At 49.7% G+C, this 20,446-nt stretch overlaps 1 protein-coding gene across 4 annotated transcripts; it reads right to left on the reverse strand.

Annotated features, from left to right (window-relative positions):
* Position 1: 1 nt before the first annotated feature.
* On the reverse strand, positions 2-19,972 carry LOC135305478 (retinoid isomerohydrolase). Of its 4 annotated transcripts, XM_064429185.1 has the most exons (25): positions 19,876-19,972; positions 17,675-17,940; positions 16,963-17,107; positions 16,174-16,292; positions 15,656-15,786; positions 15,173-15,220; positions 14,359-14,499; positions 13,131-13,898; positions 12,423-12,595; positions 11,628-11,804; positions 11,237-11,422; positions 9,717-9,850; positions 6,332-6,414; positions 5,867-6,017; positions 5,486-5,593; positions 5,254-5,395; positions 4,516-4,663; positions 4,192-4,273; positions 3,874-4,006; positions 3,617-3,756; positions 2,658-2,787; positions 1,715-1,829; positions 1,525-1,619; positions 1,324-1,435; positions 2-868 (listed from the first exon to the last, which is right to left on the reverse strand). In XM_064429185.1, exons 1-25 carry the CDS (start codon positions 19,939-19,941, stop codon positions 717-719), a joined length of 3,945 nt encoding a protein of 1,314 aa, XP_064285255.1. In that variant the 5' UTR covers positions 19,942-19,972; the 3' UTR covers positions 2-716. The 4 variants fall into 4 exon arrangements, 3 of the variants coding, with proteins under 3 accessions (XP_064285255.1, XP_064285257.1, XP_064285258.1); XR_010366630.1 differs by lacking the exons at positions 2-868; positions 1,324-1,435; positions 1,525-1,619 and having other exon boundaries at positions 2,658-2,861; XM_064429187.1 differs by lacking the exons at positions 9,717-9,850; positions 11,237-11,422; positions 11,628-11,804; ... (7 more) ...; positions 17,675-17,940; positions 19,876-19,972 and adding an exon at positions 7,137-7,200.
* Positions 19,973-20,446: the final 474 nt, after the last annotated feature.

A 20,446-nucleotide genomic window follows, 5' to 3' on the forward strand; every position in this document is an offset into this window, starting at 1 on the left:
CTCTTTTAACATCAGCTGAAAGTTTATTTTGGGAGAAGGAAGGATTAGGCTGAACATCTGTAGCACTCTAAAGAAGCAAAGTCAGCCCAAGGGGTAACAATTGCTTGATTTTTTCATGTCCATGTTTTAACATGAAATCCAGAAATCAAGGAACTGCACTTGCACAAGAGAAAGGGAAAGGAACAAACACACAAGGGAAGGTGTGCAGTTTGCAGCCTGGGTGAAGAACAAAACTCTGCCTGCCATACTCTTGGGATTCCCAAAGCAGCTGTGGAAAACTCCACTGGGATACCTGAGCATACCCCAGCAATGACCAGGATGATGTTTAATCCAGAATCCTTCAGTACAGCTAATAATTCTCAACCATGTAACAGAGCACAGCCAGTTGTACACAATGTTACCACGTGTAAAAGTGCTGAGGGAACTCTGCTCTTTCAGCCTCTTCACTCTGCTGCAGCTACAAAGTTTAATTTTGCATAAACAGAACCTCTCCACCACCCCCATCTGGTGGTTTAGATGGAAATGATACCAAAGGGCACATTTTAAAAATACCTGATTAACCATTTTGAGGAATCATTGACAAGACTGAACTGCTTGATCTGAGTTAAGCAGCCCCACAAGTGCAGAGGGCTGTGGAAGGAGTTTGGGTCACCTGTAAACGGAGACTGCACCTTTTGGGAGCTGGAGGAAGCCCGGGCAGGTGTTGCTGTCTGTGCTCACGCTCTCTTGAAAAGGCCATGGAATGTCACAGGAATGTTCACCTCCACCTCGGCCCTGGCCACCTCGCTCATGTCTTTGGCGTTGAGGATGAGGAGGAAGGCAGGCTTGGGCCCTGCCCCCGGGCTGATCACGATGCTCAGCACCACCCCTGCAAGGTGAGAACACGATGGGTGTGGCCCAGGTGGGTGTGGACTGTGTCTGACCCCGGCTGGGCAAGGCGAGAGCAGCCCTGGCACTCGGGGCACCAGAAATCCCAGGAGTGTCATCGATGCTGAGGGACACGGGCAGGGACACAGCACAGGCTGCCCAGGGAAGCTGTGGCTGCCCCAGCCCTGCAAGTGTCCAAGGCCAAGTTCAAGGCTTGGAGCAACCTGGGACAGTGAAAGGTGTCCATGCCCAGGGCAGCAGGTGGAATGGGATGAGTTTTAAGGTCCCTCCTAACTCAAAAATTTTATTATTCTAATTTTAGTTTTCCCGTGTTTCCTCAGAAATTTCCCACCACTGTTAGCATCTGTCCCATCTCAGCCCTGCAGCCAGCCTGGCACAGCCCTTCCCAGTCCCCATCCCAATCCCAATCCCAATCCCACCACCCCCCAGCATTACCATCATCTTCCTCCAGTGCATCTGGGTGGGAAACGAAGATTGGCTCCGACGGGTACGCATCCGGCTCCTGCCACACCCAGGTCTCCTTGGTTTTCACGTTCAGCTTGCACAGCTAAAGGTGGGGACAAGACACAACACAGAGCTCAGAAGTACTCCTTGTTGTCCCCAAACTGAAGCCATCCCCCACTGGCTGATCGTTACCCTGTCTGGGACAAAGTGGTTCAGCCCCAGCCCGTAGGTGTACGTGTACGGCTTCCCACCGTACTTCCTGTAGTTGATCTGAGGGAATTCAAAGGCTGCAAGGAAAAATAAATATGTATAAATGCTGAGGGTTGGTGGGACACGGTGTGCAGGCGGCAGGTGGCTTTGGGGAGCTGGGGTGTCATCATACCGTGACGTGGCCCTGAGAAAATCACCTCTGGCTCCAGCCAGATGGTCTCGTCACTGCGCAGCGTCGCCGTGGCTGTCGTGTAGGGCAGCGTGACCAGGTTCTTCCCTGTGTCAGCCTGTGACAAAGAGAAATCAATACCCAAGAGGCTGGAGAAAAGTTTTGGTTTATTTGCACAGAACTGTAGCAAACAGCACTGAACAGGGAAGGCAGCAACGTGTGGCAGAGGCTCAGGAGCGGCAGGAGGCGACTGCTGCCATGTGCTTGGCAGTGCTGCAAGGACTGTCCTGTTCCTCAGCCCAAACACAACTTCCCTCCCTGCTGAAGGCATTCAGAGGTTTCATTAAGCACTGCCACGTGGGCTTGCACTCCTCACTTGATCCACAGCCCAGTGAGCTCCGTGAGAGGCTCTGCTGACCAGTCCCCTGCAGCCCTCGGCCCACGAGCAGGGTCATCAAAAGGAACCCAGCAGCTGCCAGCCGAGAGCTCTGTCTGTGCCAGGCTGGCAGCTCCAGGGACCTCACACCGAGGCCTGGAGGATGTAACCACACATGCCTGGGCTGTGGCTGCTCCCTTCTGTGCTATGAGCAGATCCAGTGTTGACTGCTGCCCCTCAGGCTCTGCCATGAACGCTAACACGTGGAGTCATCAAAGAGTTTGGGTTGGAAGGGATCTTAAAGCTCATCTCATTTTCCTCACCACGGGCAGGGAGGAAAGACCACTTACTCAGAGCTCCATCCAGCCCAACCTTGGACACTTCCAGGGATAAGGCAGCCACAACCTCTCTGGGCAGCCATATAAATAAACTAGAAAAACATTGATCCGCTGAAGAAAATACAGAGTTTCTCTGAAAGCCCATACTTCCAGTTTGCCCTCTAACCCTAACCCTAACCCTATCTAAATGAAAAGGCTGAATGTGAAGTAAGAGGGGAGCAGACTGCAGTACCTTGTCGATGCTCAGGGGCAGGACGTATCTGCGCGCCTCGGGCTGCGGCGCCTTCTCCGCCTGCCGCTTCACCTCGTCCCAGTTGGCCCGAAGGTTGGCCAGGTACAGGTAATTGTAGACAAACTCAAACCTGCACCAAACAGCACCACAGACAGGAACACGGCTGGGCTTTGCAAGAGTGGGGAAAGTGTAGGTGGTTTTTGCCTAAAAGTCATACAAGTGAAGAATGGTTTGGGTTGGGAGGGGCATTAATGTTTGTCTTGTCTCAGCCCCTGGCGTGGGCAGGGTCACCTTCCACTGTCCCAGGGTGCTCCAAGTCCTGTCCAACCTGGTCTTGGACACTGCCAGGAATGGGGCAGAACAGTGACAGAAGCTCCAGCCCAGCTCCTCAGCAGAGCTGAGCTGTGAGTGCAGCCCCTATCAGGAAAACCCTGCTGGTGTTCAGCACAGGCACAGGAAGGGGTTTGGAGCAACCTTGCTCATGGTAGGCGGTGGAACAAGATGAATTTTATGGTCCCTTCCAACCCAAAGCAGTCTGGAATTCTATGATTCTATGCCAGGATCAGCTCAGCTCAGGGTGTCCTGGGTATGCAGCCAGCACAGGGTTGAACTTCATCATTTCAGTGCCACATCTCTGTGTTTACATGAAGAGCAGCATTCAAACATCACACACACTGCTCATTGCAGCCTCAGGAGCCAGAATAGCATCAACCCTTCACCAATCACTAACATTTCTTAAGGATAAAAGTAAATAAAAGATTACAATATTTTTTTCCTGGATTATGAGTGCCAAGCAGGCTCCCTGCACCTCTGGAGAGCTCAGTGCTGTATAGTCTACATGTGTTAAATGTTAAATGGGTTGGTGGAAGTGCCAGAAGCCCCAGCAGGGATGTGCCAGGGCAGGGAGGGCGTGTGTGGTGCAAGGGGCAGTTGTGATGCCTGGGCACCCTTGGCCTCACCCCTTCCAGGTGCACAGGTCCACGATCAGGAACCCGTTGTCCTCGTAGGTGTTGATGTGGTGGAAGAGGTTGAAGGCCGAGGTGCGGTACTTGAGGTTGAGGAGCCTGCCTTTCTTCTTCTCTGCCACGTGAAGCCACACCTGGAAACCACACAGCAGCTGGGCTTGGGCTCAGGGAAATGAAGGTGAAGCCAAAGGATCTCCCAAGCCAGGTGTGGCTGCCCAGTCCAGCCCAGTTTGGGATGACCCTGTGCTTACCCCCATGGTCTCGTTGGACTCGAAGCAGTCCATGTAGTTGGCTCCCCAAAGGCTCCATGAGGAGAGGAACTTGAGGAGGTTGATTTTCACTGGTGTCTCCACAAACACGATGTAGTTTGGGGTCAGCCCAAAGCTGTTGGGAAAGGCACATCAGGCTCACTGGGGTCAGTTTGGACAAAAACCATGGAGCTCCTTATCTTAAACACATGGATCATCACTCAAAATGACCCTGATTTTGGTTAATCACCTAATTTTGCTGATTACATGTGAAAACCCATCCCTGGTTCCAACTGACCTGCTGACCCCATGGAATGTTACCTGTGGACATAGGAGGGCTTAAACCTGTCACTGCAGGGGAACTGCACCACCACCTCCGACTTGTTCATGGGGTCTTCCTTGTCTGCAATGGGACAGGTGAGAGGTTATGCAGGTCTGTACTTACAGCATCTACCCAGCAAATTTCTGCCTTTAACACAACATTCATCATTTAGAAGCCACCTGGAAGTGACTTTAAATACAACATTAAAAAAATGAAAGAAGCTTAGAAAAAGCCTAACTCGATAACAAAGTACATTTCAAGGATAAAGAAATGATTCCTAAGGGAAAGGTTTCCCAGCTGGCTCCGAGGTGGGACTGACTGACCTGCCTGCAGGGGAGGAATCCGGATGATGTTGTAGGCCAGGGAAAAGTTCTTCCCAAAGCAATTCCCGATGTTGTAAACGGTGCCGTCGTTCTCAATGTGGGGATGAGCTGTTGCCCCGTTGACAGACACATATTTACAGAGATCCACCTGCAGAACAGCAGGGACAGATCAGGAGCTTCTCTGGCAGGAGGTGGGAAGGCACAGGCTCTGCAAGGTGTTGTGAGTCAATCCTTGCTCTGCATGTGAGAAATTCCTCTCAAAGTCTGCAACTGAGCACTTATTTTGCAAACTCCAACCCTAACCTGAAGATGCTCCAGGGGCTGGAGCCCCTCTGCCATGGGAGAGCTGGGGGTGTTCAGCCTGGAGGGGAGAATATTCAGGGGGGACCCTGCCAGTGCCTGAAGGGGCTCCAGGACAGCTGGAGAGGAACTGGGATGGAGGGACAGGAGGGCAGAGTTAGGTGGGATATTGGGAAGAATATCTGTGAAGAATATCTGTGAGATCCTGGCACAGGGTGCCCAGAGCAGCTGTGGCTGCCCCTGCATCCCTGGCAGTGCCCAAGGCCAGGCTGGATGAGGCTTGGAGCAGCCTGGGACAGTGGGAGGTGTCCCTGCCATGGCAGGGGTGGCACTGGGTGGGCTTTAAGATCCCTGCCAACCCAACCCATTCTGTGACTCCATGATTTTCGTTTTAGTTTTCCTTCTCCACACCTCTGTCCTCCCAGGACAGAGACCCACCTGCTTGATGGTCTCTAGGGTGTCTGGGTTAATCCTGGTGATGAAGTTGGTCTCAGTGCAGGCATAGTAATCCTCACCCACAGGGTAGACATTCACCAGGGCGTTATCTGTCACCTCCACACCTTTGAAGTAGGAGAAAAACCTGAGCAGAGAAAACCAACAGGCAGTCAGGGGCTCCTGGGAAGCAGAAACTCCATAGGATGTCCCAGCAATGTCTGCACCCCCGAGGTACCTGGAGAAGATGTTCTTGCAGGGGTCTGGGTAGGCGTAGGTGCCAAACTCCGTGATCACGATCCTCTTCTCCGTCATGGCTCGCACGTAGGCGTCAGTCCGGACAAACCTGGGGGCCAGGAGGGGAAACTCTGCTGCAGTGACACCAGGCTGTGCAGTAAATACAAATATTCCTTTGATGAACCTCCGGAGAGCTCTGGGAGCTCTCCACAACCTCACGTTGCATCTGGAGCTGGGTTTAACGATATCACTGCTAGAGCTCTTCCAATAACCACATGGACTCAAAATAACCAGGATGTCCCACAGGCACAGCCTGCTCCCAGCATTTCAGACAGCAAATGCTTCCTTGTTCATCCCTTTTGCTTGGAGAACTGGCACGTACCTTCGGTGGTAGGTGACATGCCCCTCCTTGAAGTCGAACTTGTGGAGCAGTGCCTGGCCATCAAAGAGGTGGTAGAAGGGCTCCGAGCCCACCTCAAACAAGCCAGGACCACATCTCAGGAGGCTTCCTCGCAGCCAGGTGGGAATCCTGCCTGTAGGAGACCCATTGGGATGGGCATGGCAAATCAGACCAAGGAATTTTTATTGTGACAGCGAGAAATTCAAAACTTCATTTTCTAATTAGTGTTTAAACACATATGAGCTCTTCCAGCTCTGATTTCTTCACACCTGCTGTGGACCAAGACATTCAGTATTGTCTAAAGAGCCCCCCCACCCAATCTGATCTTTCTCTACCCCAAACCACCAGCCCTGTGAGCTCCTTCACATCCAGCCTGGTAAAGCCTCGGAGCCCTGGAAGCCCCTGAGCTGCAAAGGAGAGCAGGAGGAGGTGAGGCCCCAGACCAACCTGTGACGTGGGCAGTCACTGGAGAGGACAGCTCCTCCACTGTCTCAAAGAGCTTCTTGTAGCCTCCAGCAGGATGCTCCACCCTGCAAGGGCACAGCTGGGTGAGCCCGGAGCAGGGCACAGCTGGGAGCCCCTCCCAGGGAGGATGGATCTTTCTGCACGGAATGATCCATGACTTGCAAAGAACTTGAGGGGGGAAGAAGAAGCAGCTTTCCATGGGGAAAGGCTCTGAGGCTCCAAACAGCTGCTGAGAACTGTCCTGAGCATGAGGAGGGACAGGGACACCGAGGGGACAGCCCAACAAACCAGGACACCCAAATCACCAGAAAGCAAAATCCAGCTTGTATCTCCCAGCTCTTGGAAAAGCCTTTTCTTTTTTTTTTTCTTTTTTAAGCAAAGAATTGTTTGTTGGGTTCCAATTTTATCTGCTGCAAAGCCCATGAAGACGCACCAGGCACAGGCTGGTGAACTCTGCCCAAAGCAGCTGTGGCTGCCCCTGGATCCCTGGCAGTGCCCAAGGCCAGCTTGGACAGGGCTTGGAGCACCTGGAACAATGGAAGATGTCCCTGCCATGGCAGGCACTGGATGAGCTTTGAGGTCCTTCCAACCCCATTATTCTAGTCCAAATTCTGGAGCCTGGAGGTGAGCCTGTTTCCCCAGACCAGGACCACACCTTGGCATGGGATTGAGATGGAGACATGGAGACCTCCCCACTTCTCCTCCCCTCCAAACCCTGCTGTCCCCCAGCCCCAGCCAGTGCTCCACCTGGGACGTGCTCCCACAGAGGAGCCTCAGGAATACTCACTGGCTGTACATCCTCCCTGCTGAAGGGCCCGAGCCTCCGAGCCAAGCACGGAGCCAGAGCTGTGCTGGGTATTTATGGGGTGCTGAGCCCTGCCCAGGGCAGCCCCATCCCAAAACAGCCCCCACCAATGAGAGCACCCCGGGAACAGAGCCGGCTTTCAGCACCAAAATCCTCCCCGGGCTTTGGCAGCTTTTGTCCTGCTGTTCACACAAAAAGGGGCTTTCACTGTTTTTCTGAGACCTAAATTCTTCCCAAGCAGAAGTGATTACAAAGAAAAAAAGCCCAGGGAGGAGTGAGACGGAGCGCTGGAGCCGTGCCGGGAGCTGGCAGCGGCACCCGGCTCCGCAGGGACATCCCAGCTCCTGCAGGGCCTCACCCAGGAGTGCTGAGACACCAGGGACACCGAGGGAGGAGAAAACAACAGTGCCAAGGAATCTCCTGGGCTGGAAGGACCCACAGGGATCAGTGAGCCAGCCCTGGCCCTGCACAGACACCACAACAGTTCCATCTCTGGCAGCCTCGGGGCTGTGCCCGTTCCCTGGGGATCTGGGCAGTGCCAGCACCCTCTGGAGGAAGAATCTTTCCCAAAATCCAGCCTAAAACCTCCCCTGGCCCAGCTCCAGCTGCTCCCTGGGTCCTGTCCCTGCCACAGGGAGCAGAGATTGGAGCTGTCCCTCAGCCCCTTGAGGTCTCCCTCAGTCTCTCCAGACTCATTAGGAATCACCTCTAGTAAGAGACAATGTTTATGAAAACAACCGTGCTGTAAAGAGTAATTGCAAAGATTAACAAGGTCCCTATTGCCTGCTGTCCCCTCACAGGCAGAGGATGAAGGTGTTTTGTCACCACATACATTCAGGAGCTGCTCCCACACAGATGAGAAGAGCTCCAGGGACCCAAACTGGGGTGAAGGGACAGAAGAGCCATTAAACAGCCCCTGCCCCACGTGCTGCCACAACCAGCACGTGAGGGTTGGCTCTTTCCCTGGAGCTGTTTGCTTGCTCCCTCTTTCAAGGCAGTGTTTCCACTTGGACAAGGGCTCATTTAAGGCTTCTCACAGAAAAAACAGGATACTGCACTGAGATCTTGATTAAGGCCTTGCATTAACCCTTTCTATTGAAGAACCATAATTATAATTTCTCTATTTATTCCCATTTTGGCTAAGTTCTCTCAACACCTTAGAAGGGAACATTAAATAACCTGGATCAAGAACTGGGAATTAATGAGAGCAGGCCTTTGAAAGCCAAATCCTGGGAAATGTGAGCTTCTCATCTAATAAGTTACTTAACTGGAACACTACATAAACAAAGCATTTATGCAACATGGAATGGGGTAGGAAGCCCTGGAAGCAAGTCCAGGCAGGTGCTGAGTGCTGGAGGAGGCTGGTCACAGTTGTTCCAGGGGAGGAACAGCTGCCCCCTGCCCCGAGAGCACAAAGCTACCCACAGGACATGAAGGCATCATAATTCAGGGTAAAATGAGGCTAATTTGGGTTTCTCATTTACAAAAGCTTTCTTAAAAAAAAAAAAAAAAAGAAAATTGGTGTTTTTTGGGAGAGAACTGACAGGCTCAGGATCACAGATGTACCAGGAATTCCTGGCTGTGAGGGGGGGCAGGGCTGGCTCAGGTGCCCAGAGCAGCCCCTGGATCCCTGGCAGTGCCCAAGGCCGGGCTGGACACTGGGGCTGGAGCACCTGGGACAGTGGCAGTGTCCCTGCCATGGCAGGGGTGGCACTGGGTGGGATTTAAGGTCCCTCCCAACCCAAACCAGTCTGTGATCTTAGAGCCATGCAGTAGATTAATTATTAATTATACTTTCCCAAAAATATTCTTGCAGATTTCAACTCCTGTGGAGGAAACCTTTATCTTATCATAATTAATAAGCAAATCCTGGGAACAACAGGGACAATTAGTGTATTGTGTTCTCACTTCATGGATCATCCATCACTTCTAGTTTGAGACTCACACCAACAGATCCAAAATGAGTTTTCCATGAAAATGTCAGAAATACATGTCAAGTCTTTTAATATAAATAAATATCAAAAAGCTGATGAGGGTTTTACAGATGATATGAACAGAAGCATTTATGGAGTGAAATAATGATTTATTTATGGTGAACTGGCTCTCCTGGTCCTGAACTCATAGAAGCTCCTTTGTTTAAGGACAAACATTTTGCAAATAGAAAAGGCACTTAGTCACAACACACACATATAAAAACTGTAATACATGGCACAAATTCCTGACAGACATTTAAAGATTACAACAAGAGGCAGGTCATTAGTTTCCCCATAAAAAAACCATATATAAATTTTTGGTTAACAACAGCTTTATGTGTATTTTCACATTTTCCTACTCCAATATATTGTAATAATTTGTAAACAGATAAATATTATTCTTTTAGAAGTTATTCCAAAGTATCTGCACCAAAAAAAAAATAAATTTTGGCACCTTCCAGCACAGTGTCCATGTAAACATTTGCTCCTTGCACAGCGCAGCCAGCACCAAACTCCTGCAGCAATTCCTTTGGTGAACCCCTCAGACTTGCAGCAGGGAGGGATGGCTCAGGTGGGGTGAAGTCAGTACCTGAGGCTGCGGAATTTGGGTTTCCTGAGGCTCAGCATGGGCTGCTTGAGGGTGGGCTTGTTCTCCAGGAGCTGCGCCTCCGACTCCGTCGTTGGGAACCTGCTCCCGTAGATCTGGGGGTATTCCTTCTGGAACTGCAGCACACAGGCACCAGGGATGAGAAAATCCCAGAGCCCACAGGAGCTCCAGCTGTGCCACAGCACGCTCGGCGCCTGCAGCAGAATCCCAGGAATTCTTGGATAAACTGTTTTCCCCAACAGGGAGCCAAGGTTCAGCCTGTTTTGGAAGGGGTTTCCCAGGAAAGCTTACCAGTGATTCCATGGAAATGAAAACACCTGGAATCAGAGCAGGGACTTGCACATTTTGCCTGTTTCCCATGCAAGGCCTCAGGAAGGGATGAAAAATTGTAAATTAATCTGAACATGAGCCAAACCTTTCCAGTGATGGATTCAAACCACCTTTGTAATTTCTGGTGTTGACACAATTGGGACCTTCCCCTCTAGAAAGTGCCATGAATTTGGCTTTTCCCAAGAACTCCCAACATGTCCCATCAAGCAGAACGTGTCCAGCAGGCCCAGGGCAGTGCCCATCCCTGTGCTGGCACTGCTGAGGCACCTCCAGTCCTGGGCTCATTTTTGGGCCCCCATGTCCTTCCTCCCTGTCCCTGCTGCTGTGAATCACTCCTCACTCACTCCAAGACTTAATCAACTATAATTAGCCACTCTTCTTTAGATTTAGAAGTTGTGATGAACCAAACCAGACTCACTTTTGGAGGCCCAGAAAGCTCCCACAACACCCATGGAAGTCAGAGCTGCAGGAGGGGCACCAAAGCCAAGTGTGGCTGTCCTGAAAAGCTGCTTGTTCAAATGGGAGTCACAAGACTTGCTTAGGAGATTCCAGGACAAGTACAAAACGATTCCATTGGGCAGAAAGACTTGCCAAAAGAAAGAAAAACCCTCCAGGATTAAATCCTGCCAGAACTGCTGTGTTTTAGCCTTACTATTAGGCAAGTTGTTGGTAGGCCAGAGAAGTGCAAGATAATCTTGAGCACTGTAAATGTTACAAAACACAAAGTCAAGGCCACCAAAACAATGTTTCAGGGTTCTCAACAGAGAGAGTTTGGTCTCTTAAAGCCAGAAATTATTGTTTTTAACACCCATTGAATTTAACAATCTCCCATCCATGGCTGGCCTGTGGCAGTGGCAGCCATTCCCTGTGTCCTGTCCCTTGTCCCCAGTCCCTCTGCAGCTCTCCTGGAGCCCCTCCAGGCCCTGCCAGGGGCTCTGAGCTCTCCCTGGATCCTTCTCCTCTCCAGGGAGCACCCCCAGCTCTCCCAGCCTGGCTCCAGAGGCTGCAGCATTAAAAACCACCTTTAAAATGCCAAGCAGAGCACATGAAGCACTCGACAGCCCTTGAGCACAAACATTTCTCAGCACATTCTGCTCCTCTCATGCCCCAGGCTCTGCTGCCTGAGCCCTTCCCTCACAAAGGCACTGCACAAGCAGATGAAATAAACTCACCTGTTTCAACTTTTTCTTTTTGTCCTTCACAGAGAGGTTTTTATCCTTGATGATGCTCTCCAGGAGCTCTGCCACTGCAGCCTGTGAGGTGGAGACCTTTTGTTCTTCAAACTCCTGAGGAGTGATTTGTTTGCAGTAGGAATATGTTGGCAAGATGGCACAAATTTCTTCTTTTTCCTGTTTGCACTGGAAGAAAAAGGGCTCTGCATGCACTCAACTGATTTTGTACTGATGGAATAAGTGCCTAATAAACACCCACACCCACTCACAAGCTGCAAAACACAATAATTAATATCCATACATTCAGAAATGTTCTGGGTTTATTTGCATTTTCCCCAACTTCAGAAGAAGCAATTAACAAATGAATCTGAACTGCTCTCATGGCACCAACCTGAGCCTTCTTCATGTACTCGAGGTGATCCTGCACAGCAAGCTGCAGGTAAGCTGGCACTTGGAATATTTCCTGCTGATGGTCCATCAGGAAGGACAGCAGGCGTGTGGAGAGCAGCTCATCCAGGTCCTCCTCCTCCGCACAGCGCAGCACACAGCGGGAGAACGTCTGCAGCAGCTGCAAGAGTCCAGCACAGCTGCCGTGGAGAAAGCTGGGGATGCACTTCCCTCCTCTCACTCTACAGCAGCTCAAACCCCCCAGTATCGACTTCCAAGTATGGTCACACAAGGAGGGAGAGCCATCATTCCCTCAGCTGAATTAAAGGAATTTCATTGGAATTGAACAGCACTTTCAACTAAAAATACATGTTGTAAAAGGTAGTAGCAGAAAAAGGCTTAACCTATAGAGAAATTAACATCTTCACAGGACTGTAGAATAGGTTCCTGGAATGGTTTGGAGCAGGGACACCTCCCACTGTCCCAGGTGCTCCTGTCCAGCCTGGCCTTGGGCACTGCCAGGGATCCAGGGGCAGCCACAGCTGCTCTGGGCACCCTGTGAATAAAGAATTTCTTCCTTCTTCTAATCCAAACCTGAATCTTCAATTGGCCATCTTGAGACAAGTGAGGTGATTAAAACCTGCAGAGCCAACCTCATGCACACCAGGATTAAACTGGAATGAGATGGGCTCTGAGGTCCCTCCCAACCCAAACCTGTCTGGGATTCTAAAGAGCAGCAGGGTGAGAAATCAGGCTGAGCAATGATCTGCATTCTTCCAAGAGCTTTTCCTGCCCTTACCAGGGACCTGTTGCCCATGGCATCGTGCAGCCGTGGCATGTCAACGTTGCCACTGATCCTGGCCATCATCCTCAGCAGCAGCTGCAGCTTCCTGCGCCGCGCCGGGGGCAGCAGCAGGCAGCAGATCTGCAGGGCCTCCACTGCAATTCTCTCCAGGTGGGGCTGCAGGACATCTACGAGTTAACCACAGAGACAGCTGCCATTAGGGTTTGAACCAGCTTCCAGCACGTTTTTACCTCAGCACCACAGATTCCTTATTTTTCAGTGCGATTATTTATGTTTCAGAGAGATCAGCTGTAACACAGAAGAGAATGTGCAGGCCTTTCTTTGTGTGGTCATCTTCAACTTCCTTCATTATGGTGCAGTTAGGACCACAATACAATTAAGGAATGACACTAATTATTTCCAGAAAATACTGATTTACAGAACAGAAGACATCTCCAACAGGCAGGTGTGTGCAGCTTCCCTGCCCCCATCACTCACCTGAGCAGAAATCCCAGTTATTGACACAGCCAGCTCATACTCCAAAGACACTACCCACAGTTAGCAGAGCTACAGCAGCTTAAACAACTGAGCCAGCAGATTTCCTTTAGAAACCCCACAAATCCATGCTCTGTGCCTATCCTAGCAGAGTGGCAGAGGTGAGGGAAGCAGGGATTAGTGAGGCCACACAACAAGGCAGTACAGCATGCTGCAGAGAGCCCTTACTTGTGCCAGCCAGCACACAAGGGGAGGGGGGGACAGAGCGTCCTGACAGGTCTGTGCTGCTCCTGCAGAGTCTCTGCTGGCTGCTGAAGGCCACCGAGGGGCTGGGCTGCCCCCGGGGCTGGGGCTGCCCTGGGATCTCAGCACTGGCTCTGTTGATGGCGCTGCAGCTCCTGGAGCTCCTCCTGCCCAGCGGGGCCCGGGCTGTGTGGCTGCCAGGCCACAGCTCCTCAGCCCAGGGGCACGGGCCAGGCACTCTCCTGAGGCCCTGGGCTGGGCCTGAGCCACCCCAGCCCGGCTCCACCCCCGAGGCCACTCTGTGCTCCTCCAGCAGCTCTCCACGCCTCCTGGTGGTGCTCACACCTCCTCCTGTGTCACACACACTGGAAGCAGCAGCTCCAATTCTTTCCAAGGAGTAACACCTTGTCCTAAATGCTCCAGGTGGCTCTTGGGCATTCCTGGATCCTGCAAGATTCTGGCAGCTCCCTCCTACCAGGCTCCCAGCACTCCCTTGCCGACGTGGCAGTTTGTGCTGCTGCCATTTCTTCCCGTGCTGGTTTTGGGCTCTCAGCTCCTCTGAGGAAAACCTCCTGGAAGCTTCTCCTTTCTCCTTCTTGTCAGACTCTTTGAGGAGCAGGCTTAGGAGAAGACACTCAGTGGACTTGAAAGAGTTCAAGTGAGGAGTTTTTGAAGGCTGAGGGTCACATTTCTCCTCTTGGACAGAACGTTTTCCACTGCCCAGATCAGGAATTTGGATGTAGCCACACAAAACTATCAGGAAATGAAAGAGATGTTAAAGGTGCAAGTGGTGTGAAAATGAACCAGTTCAGAGAGCTGCTAACTGGGCAGACAGACAACAAAGTCAAGATATTAATTAAGATATTAATTAGGAAGACTTTAGTTCAGTCCCAAAGCAATTTAACAAGGCCATTGCAACCAACATGCAAGAACAAAGACAGGTAACACTGCAGTAGTGACGAGCAGGCAGAACAAGCACATCTTCTGAAGTTTTTGTTATTGAATATTTAGAATGTGAGCTGAAACAGCAATTTTAATGGGAAATCATGAGGCAGATTTTAATTAACTCTAATACAGAATGGAGCAGTGATGATCCTCCTCAGATTGCAGCTCCCACACAGATCGGGGAGCCAAGCTCTGCTTTGAATCACACATTTATCCCCCAGCTGATCTGAACTCAGAGCTTCCTGACTGTTCCTAAATTCATACATACCTAGGACATTAACAAAGAGCTCATAGTACTCAAAAGTAAGCAATGGCTCTGGAAGACTGAGAAAATAATCAGCAACTGTTCTGAACACGTCCCGCTCAAAGCCACTGTAGGTGGCTTGGCTCATGTCATTGTTCCTGGGCCCTGAAAAGAGGGGAAGAAAGGAAATTCACACCAAAAATCCGCAGTCCCACTAGAAAAGAAATTTCTGATGATCAGCTAAATTTATTCTTGTTTCACAAGCAAAGAATTCTATCAGCAGTCCACAAATGTTGTATTTGGCACAATTTGTAAGCAAAACAGTGCAAGAGATTCCAGGCAGCCACTGAAGAGCTGTGCTCAGTTCTGTTCCACACCAAGAAAACAAATAAAGAAAAGTTAATCTGGGTGTTTATAGGCTCCTCAGCAAAACAATCACCCACCCCTAGGATGTGCCTTCATTTCCAAAGCACAGTGATCCCACTTCTCCCACAGGGAGTTCAAGCTCCTTCAGCAAAAGGAAGCTCAGCACATGGAAAAAAAAGCTCATTATCTCTCTCATTTGAGAGGCACTCATCTAATTAATTTAGAGTTGATTTTTACAAACCAAAGAAAATGGATCTCCCCAGTTTAAGATGAAGTGTAGGAAATGTTTTGGTCCAGCTAAAAGCCAGGGACTGGAAAAGCAAAGTCCCTTTCACTCCTGAAAAACTTCATCAGAGGAAACCACCCAGAGGTTTCTGAACTGAAACATCACAGCTGATTTCACACACACAAATATTTCCCTTTCAACTCTCAAAAAAGGCTTCTGGAACTTGAAAGCTCTTTAGTGACTTACAGTAGGCCAAGCACTTCATGGCTGACAGCACCCAGTGAGGGAGGTCTTCTGAAATCCAAACAGATAAAAACATCATTTCGACAGGAGCCCAAATAATTAACAACTAATGATGGCTCACATGTATTAAATAACACCTAAAGCACAAAAGATTAAATTTAAAACAGATTTTAAATACTGCTCCACATGTCATTTTGAGAGGATAAAGGGGAATCATTTCAAGCTGAAGGTGGGCAGGGTTAGATGGGATGTTGGGAAGGATTTTTGGCTGGGATGGAATTCCATCCAGCTGTGTCTGCCCCTGGATCCCTGGCAGTGCCCAAGGCCAGGCTGGAGCAGCCTGGGATAGGGGAAGGTGTCCCTGCCATGCCAGGGGTGGGAGGGGATCTAAGGTCCCTGAGCTGTATGTAAACACCAGACTGTCAAACAGATGAATTATTATTTATAAATAAAGATTTTCAAGCAAAACAGGGAAATAAATGTCACCTGCTTTGTCCTGCAGGATCACCACCCCGTGTCTGCTGGTGTTGCTCATGTTGTACATGACAAACTCAGGGATGATCTGGGCTGGCTGCAGAACCTCCTCCAACGAGGGCAGTCCCAAAATGGTTTGCAAACTGGGGGAGGAAGAGAGCAAAGATTGCAAGGGATGAAGGAAAACAAGTTCTTTCCAGATCTATTCCAAAATTCCTGGCGAGCTAAAGAGCTGTTTGATAGCTTGTCACTTCCAGGAGGACAACTGGGGACACTTTTCCCTGGGACAAACAGCAACAATCAGCAAGGAAGAGCACCTGGGGTGTTTAAAATACATTTCAGCACCAGCACTCAATCAGAAATTCCTTAGATGCAACATTCAAAAGTTAATAAACAGATTAGAAAACCTGTGTAAACAACAGGGAAAATTCAACTTAAACCATGGCTGTAACAATTCAAAACAAATGGTGAAAGCTTGCTTGGGCTATTTCACACTGAAGAGAAGGGGCTGTGTGTAATTCCTCACTCACTGTATCCTGATGATATTTCTCCAGGTTTCCTGCACATATTCCTGGCTTATTTCCCTCCTTGGCAGTGTGCCTTCCTTCTTTTCTTCTGTTACATCAGCTTTTGGTCTTGCCAAATTTTCCTGAAAATTAGAGGTTTATACCATAAGACAAATGAGCTTCCTAGGGCAACAAAATTGGAATTAGAAGAACAGAATTCTGTGGAGATTAAATTCCATATGACCTAGGGGGCAACCTGCAGCCTCAGCACTGAAATGGGAGCACACAACTAAAAAGAAATGGAAGAAACCCCTGATCCACCCAAAACCAGCAATTTAAAAGGTAAAACCACCTCAAATCCAGCTGTATTAATGTGTGCATTACCCTCCTTTAGGACTGGAGCCTAAATTCAGAATTTATGCACACCAATCTCAGCTGAATCAAGGGCCACACACATTCCATCTTCTCCAAAAAGATGACCAGTTTAAATGATCTGTGCCTTTTATTTCTACCCCAAAGAGAAATTAAACTTCAACAAGGCCACGTTGTGCAGATCATTTCCAGGACTTCACCTTCCAACCCGCCCCACACTTTAAAATCCCTTAGCAGGGATACTTCTGCACTGAGACAAAACAAAGAAAACCCAAAATGAAGTAAAAACCCCTCTCATATAAATTTATTTCTTAATATTTCTCAATTCCTTTAGTCTAAACTATTCTTTCTTAAGGGAAGATGCCACATCAGAGCAGTGGCACTAAATTTTAAAAAATAATTCAAGCCAACTGCAATGCTGTGAGGAACAGAAGTTATTACCACAGACTGCAGGAACTCCTGTTTCTTCAAACCCCTTTTGGATGAGCTGGGCAGTTTAAAAAGCTTTCCTTTGTCTCCAGAGAAGTTTTCCAAGTTCTCCCTTGGTGGGCTTGGTAGAGGTTTGACTGGAGAGGTTGGAGGAAATCTGTAATGAATGGGGGAGATGTTAAAAACATTCAGAACTGATCTGCAATCAAATAAATGACTTGACAAAACAAAACCTCTGACTCCGTACCAGTGTGACTCTGTTACATTCACTAAAAAAGGTATATTTTTTTTTTAATTTATCATACGATAAATTAGCTTTGGGCTGTTTTTCTTGATGGCAAAGTGGAGCTGGAGATGTTGGCACAGGCTGAGCCCAGAACGTGAGAAGCGGGGGCCATTAATACCTTTAATTTCAGAGCTCCTTGGCTCTGTTTCCCACTCAGGCTTTGTGTAAAAGGCCCAAGAGAAGCAAACCCAGCAGGCAGCTCCTACAAAACACCCTGGCTTCACTCCAAAGTGCAGTCTGTGTCCCAGCAAAAACCTCGGATGGGCAAAAGCACGGGCATGCACAGGAGCAGAGCAAAACACTCAGAGCAGCAAACTACGCTGATAATTAACTCTTCACCCTGGATGTTTAACCCAAAGCACGCTCTTTTGCAGATCTAAGCATTTTAAACTACAACTCCCCACCTGAGAGACCGCGGGCTGATTTTAACCGCAGTACCTGTACAGGGCGCCGTTGTCCTCCAGGTTCTCGGCTCCCCAGCGGCCCTTGATGTCCTCGATGACGTGGTTTTTGAGGAACTTCCGCAGGAGCTGCACGGTCTGCTGCCGGGTGACGTCGGGCCCGAAACTGCTGTGGCCGCGGAGCAGCTGGTGCAGCCAGTCGGCGGCCTCGGCGGCCGTGAAGCAGCTGCCGTGCGAGCGGAGGCGCAGGCGGTGCCGCCGCAGGGGCATGCCGGCGCGGAAGCGGCGCGTCACCTCGTTCCACTGCGGGGACACCGAGCGGCACCGGCTGCGGCGGGGTGGCACTGCCCGGCACCGGGGTGGCACTGCCCGGCACTGCCCGGCACCGGGGTGGCACCGCCGGCACCGCCACCGCGGGCCGCCACACCCCGCAGGTCGCGCCAACGTTGTCAAAAATGCGTGTTTTATGAGTGGCTTCTCGCAAGAATTAACATGAATATTGTATGTGCATGTTAGAAAGTTATGCTGTATTAATTTTCTTAAGTAAGTTATTAAAATATAATTTTAGTTTATAACGTAATGTTAGAAAGTTATGCTGTGTTAATTTTCTTAAGTAAGGTATTAAATATAATTTTAGTTTATAACGTAATGTTAAAATAGAAACTATGCTGTGCGGTATTAAATATAATTTTAGTTTATAACGTAATGTTAAAATAGAAACTATGCTGTGCAAGATATTTATTTAAGAAAGGACCATATAGGAGCCACAGGACACCTAAATATTCCAGAGAAAGGGAATTTATTGCTCCCTTATCAGCATGTGAAAAATGTGTATTTTATGATTGGCTTTTCGCAAGCATTAAAATGAATACTGAATGTGTATGTTAGAAACTTATGCTGTGTTAATTTTCTTAAGTAAGGTATTAAATATAGTTTTAGGTTATAACAGAATGTTAAAATAGAAACTATCCTATGCAAGATATTTATATAAGACAGGACCATATAGGAGCCACAGGACACCTAAATCTTTCAGAGAACGGGAATTTACTGCTCCCTTATCAGCATGTGAAAAATGTGTATTTTATACTTGGCTTTTTGCAAGTATTAAAATGAATGTTGTATGTGTATGTTAGAAAGTTATGCTGTGTTAATTTTCTTAAGTAAGGTATTAAATATAATTTTAGTTTATAACGTAATGTTAAAATAGAAACTATGCCATGTAAGATATTTGTTTAAGAAAGGACCAGACAGGAGCCACAGGACACCTGAATCTTCCAGAGGACGGGAATTTACTGCTCCCTTATCAGCATGTGAAAAAATGTGTATTTTATGCTTGGCTTTTCGCAAGTTTTAAAATGAATATTGTATTATGCTAGAAAGTTATGCTGTATTAATTTTCTTAAGTAAGGTATTAAATATAATTTCAGTTTATAATGCAATGTTAAAATAGAAACTATGCTGTGCAAGATATTTGTTAAAGAAAGGACTCGCACCAGACAGGAGCCACAGGACACCTGAATCTTCCAGAGAACGGGAATTTACTGCTCCCTTATCAGCAGAAAACTAACTTCTTCCCACCTCGCTCAGACTGGAAGATGGCATGAGGATTGAGGAAGAAGGTGACAGTGAGCAGACAGAATCCTGTGTTTGAATGGAATTTATGCATCATGTATGAGCTGTATGAATATGCAACAGGTTGTTGTTTTTAAGGGTTAATCCTCTGTTAACGGGGGTCCTTTTTCGGCCTTGTGTTGCCCAGAAAAAGGTACCCGGGCGTCCGTATCTCCTTGTTTTTTATTGTCTCATATCGTCCTAACCTCAGATGTTCAGATTTGATTACTCTAATTATATTACTATTTTTACAACCATTTCATTACCATTAAACTTTTAAAATTTCAAAAACAAGTGGCTGGCGTTTTTCACAGCATCGTGTGGCGGAGGGCAGGGCGGGGGAGGTCTCACGGTGTCCCCGTGGCCGGAGGGCAGGGGGGTGCCAGGGCGCCTAATGTCGCGACATGGGGTGTCCCTGGGGCGCCAGTGTCGCGACAGCGAGCAGGAGTGTCCCCGAGCACCGCCACCACAGCGGGCAGGGCGGGCCCGGCGCGTCCCCGAGCGCCCCCCAGCCGTGACGGCAGCCCGGAGGGGCAGAGCCGCCTCCCGTCCCGCGGCGCTCCCCCACCCCCAGCAGCCGCTCCCGCGGCTCCCGCCCGGCCCGGCGCAGCGCCGCTCGGTGCTCACCAGCCTCGTGGCGCGGTACGGCCCCGGTCCCGGCCCCGCTCCCTGTCCCGGTCCCGGCCCGGCCATGGCGGCCCCTCAGCCGGGCAGCGCAGCGCCCCCTGCCGGCCCCGCCGCGCGCGCAACGGCCGCCGCCGCCGCCCCGCCGTTCGAATCCGCCGGCGGCTGCTGATTGGCCGAGACGGGCGCACGCGCTGCGTGACGTCACTTAGCGGGCCGGGCTGAGCGGATGGTGAGACTGCGGGTTCGAATCCCGCCCCGAGCACCTTCAGGGGCGGTAATTACCCAACTGTGATTAACAGTAATTACAGAAATTCAGGAACCCCAGATCGTTACTTAACAGTCATGAACGTGCTGGGACAGCTAGCCCTTCCTCATGTGAGAGCTGCTCCCGGGGTGTAGGGGGTGGCACTGGGTGGGCTTTGAGGTCCATAAATGTGGGATGCTGTGGAATGAGGGCTGGCTGGGAACACCTTCACTGTGGTTTTGGCAGGGTTTAATCCCTCTGTGCAGTGATGGTTGTTCTGGGTGTGGCCAATAGAGACTTGTCCTGCCTCAGCTCCATCCCCTCCTC

Source organism: Passer domesticus, chromosome 7 (assembly GCF_036417665.1).
Source record: "Passer domesticus isolate bPasDom1 chromosome 7, bPasDom1.hap1, whole genome shotgun sequence".
In the NCBI taxonomy this organism is placed as follows: domain Eukaryota; kingdom Metazoa; phylum Chordata; class Aves; order Passeriformes; family Passeridae; genus Passer; species Passer domesticus.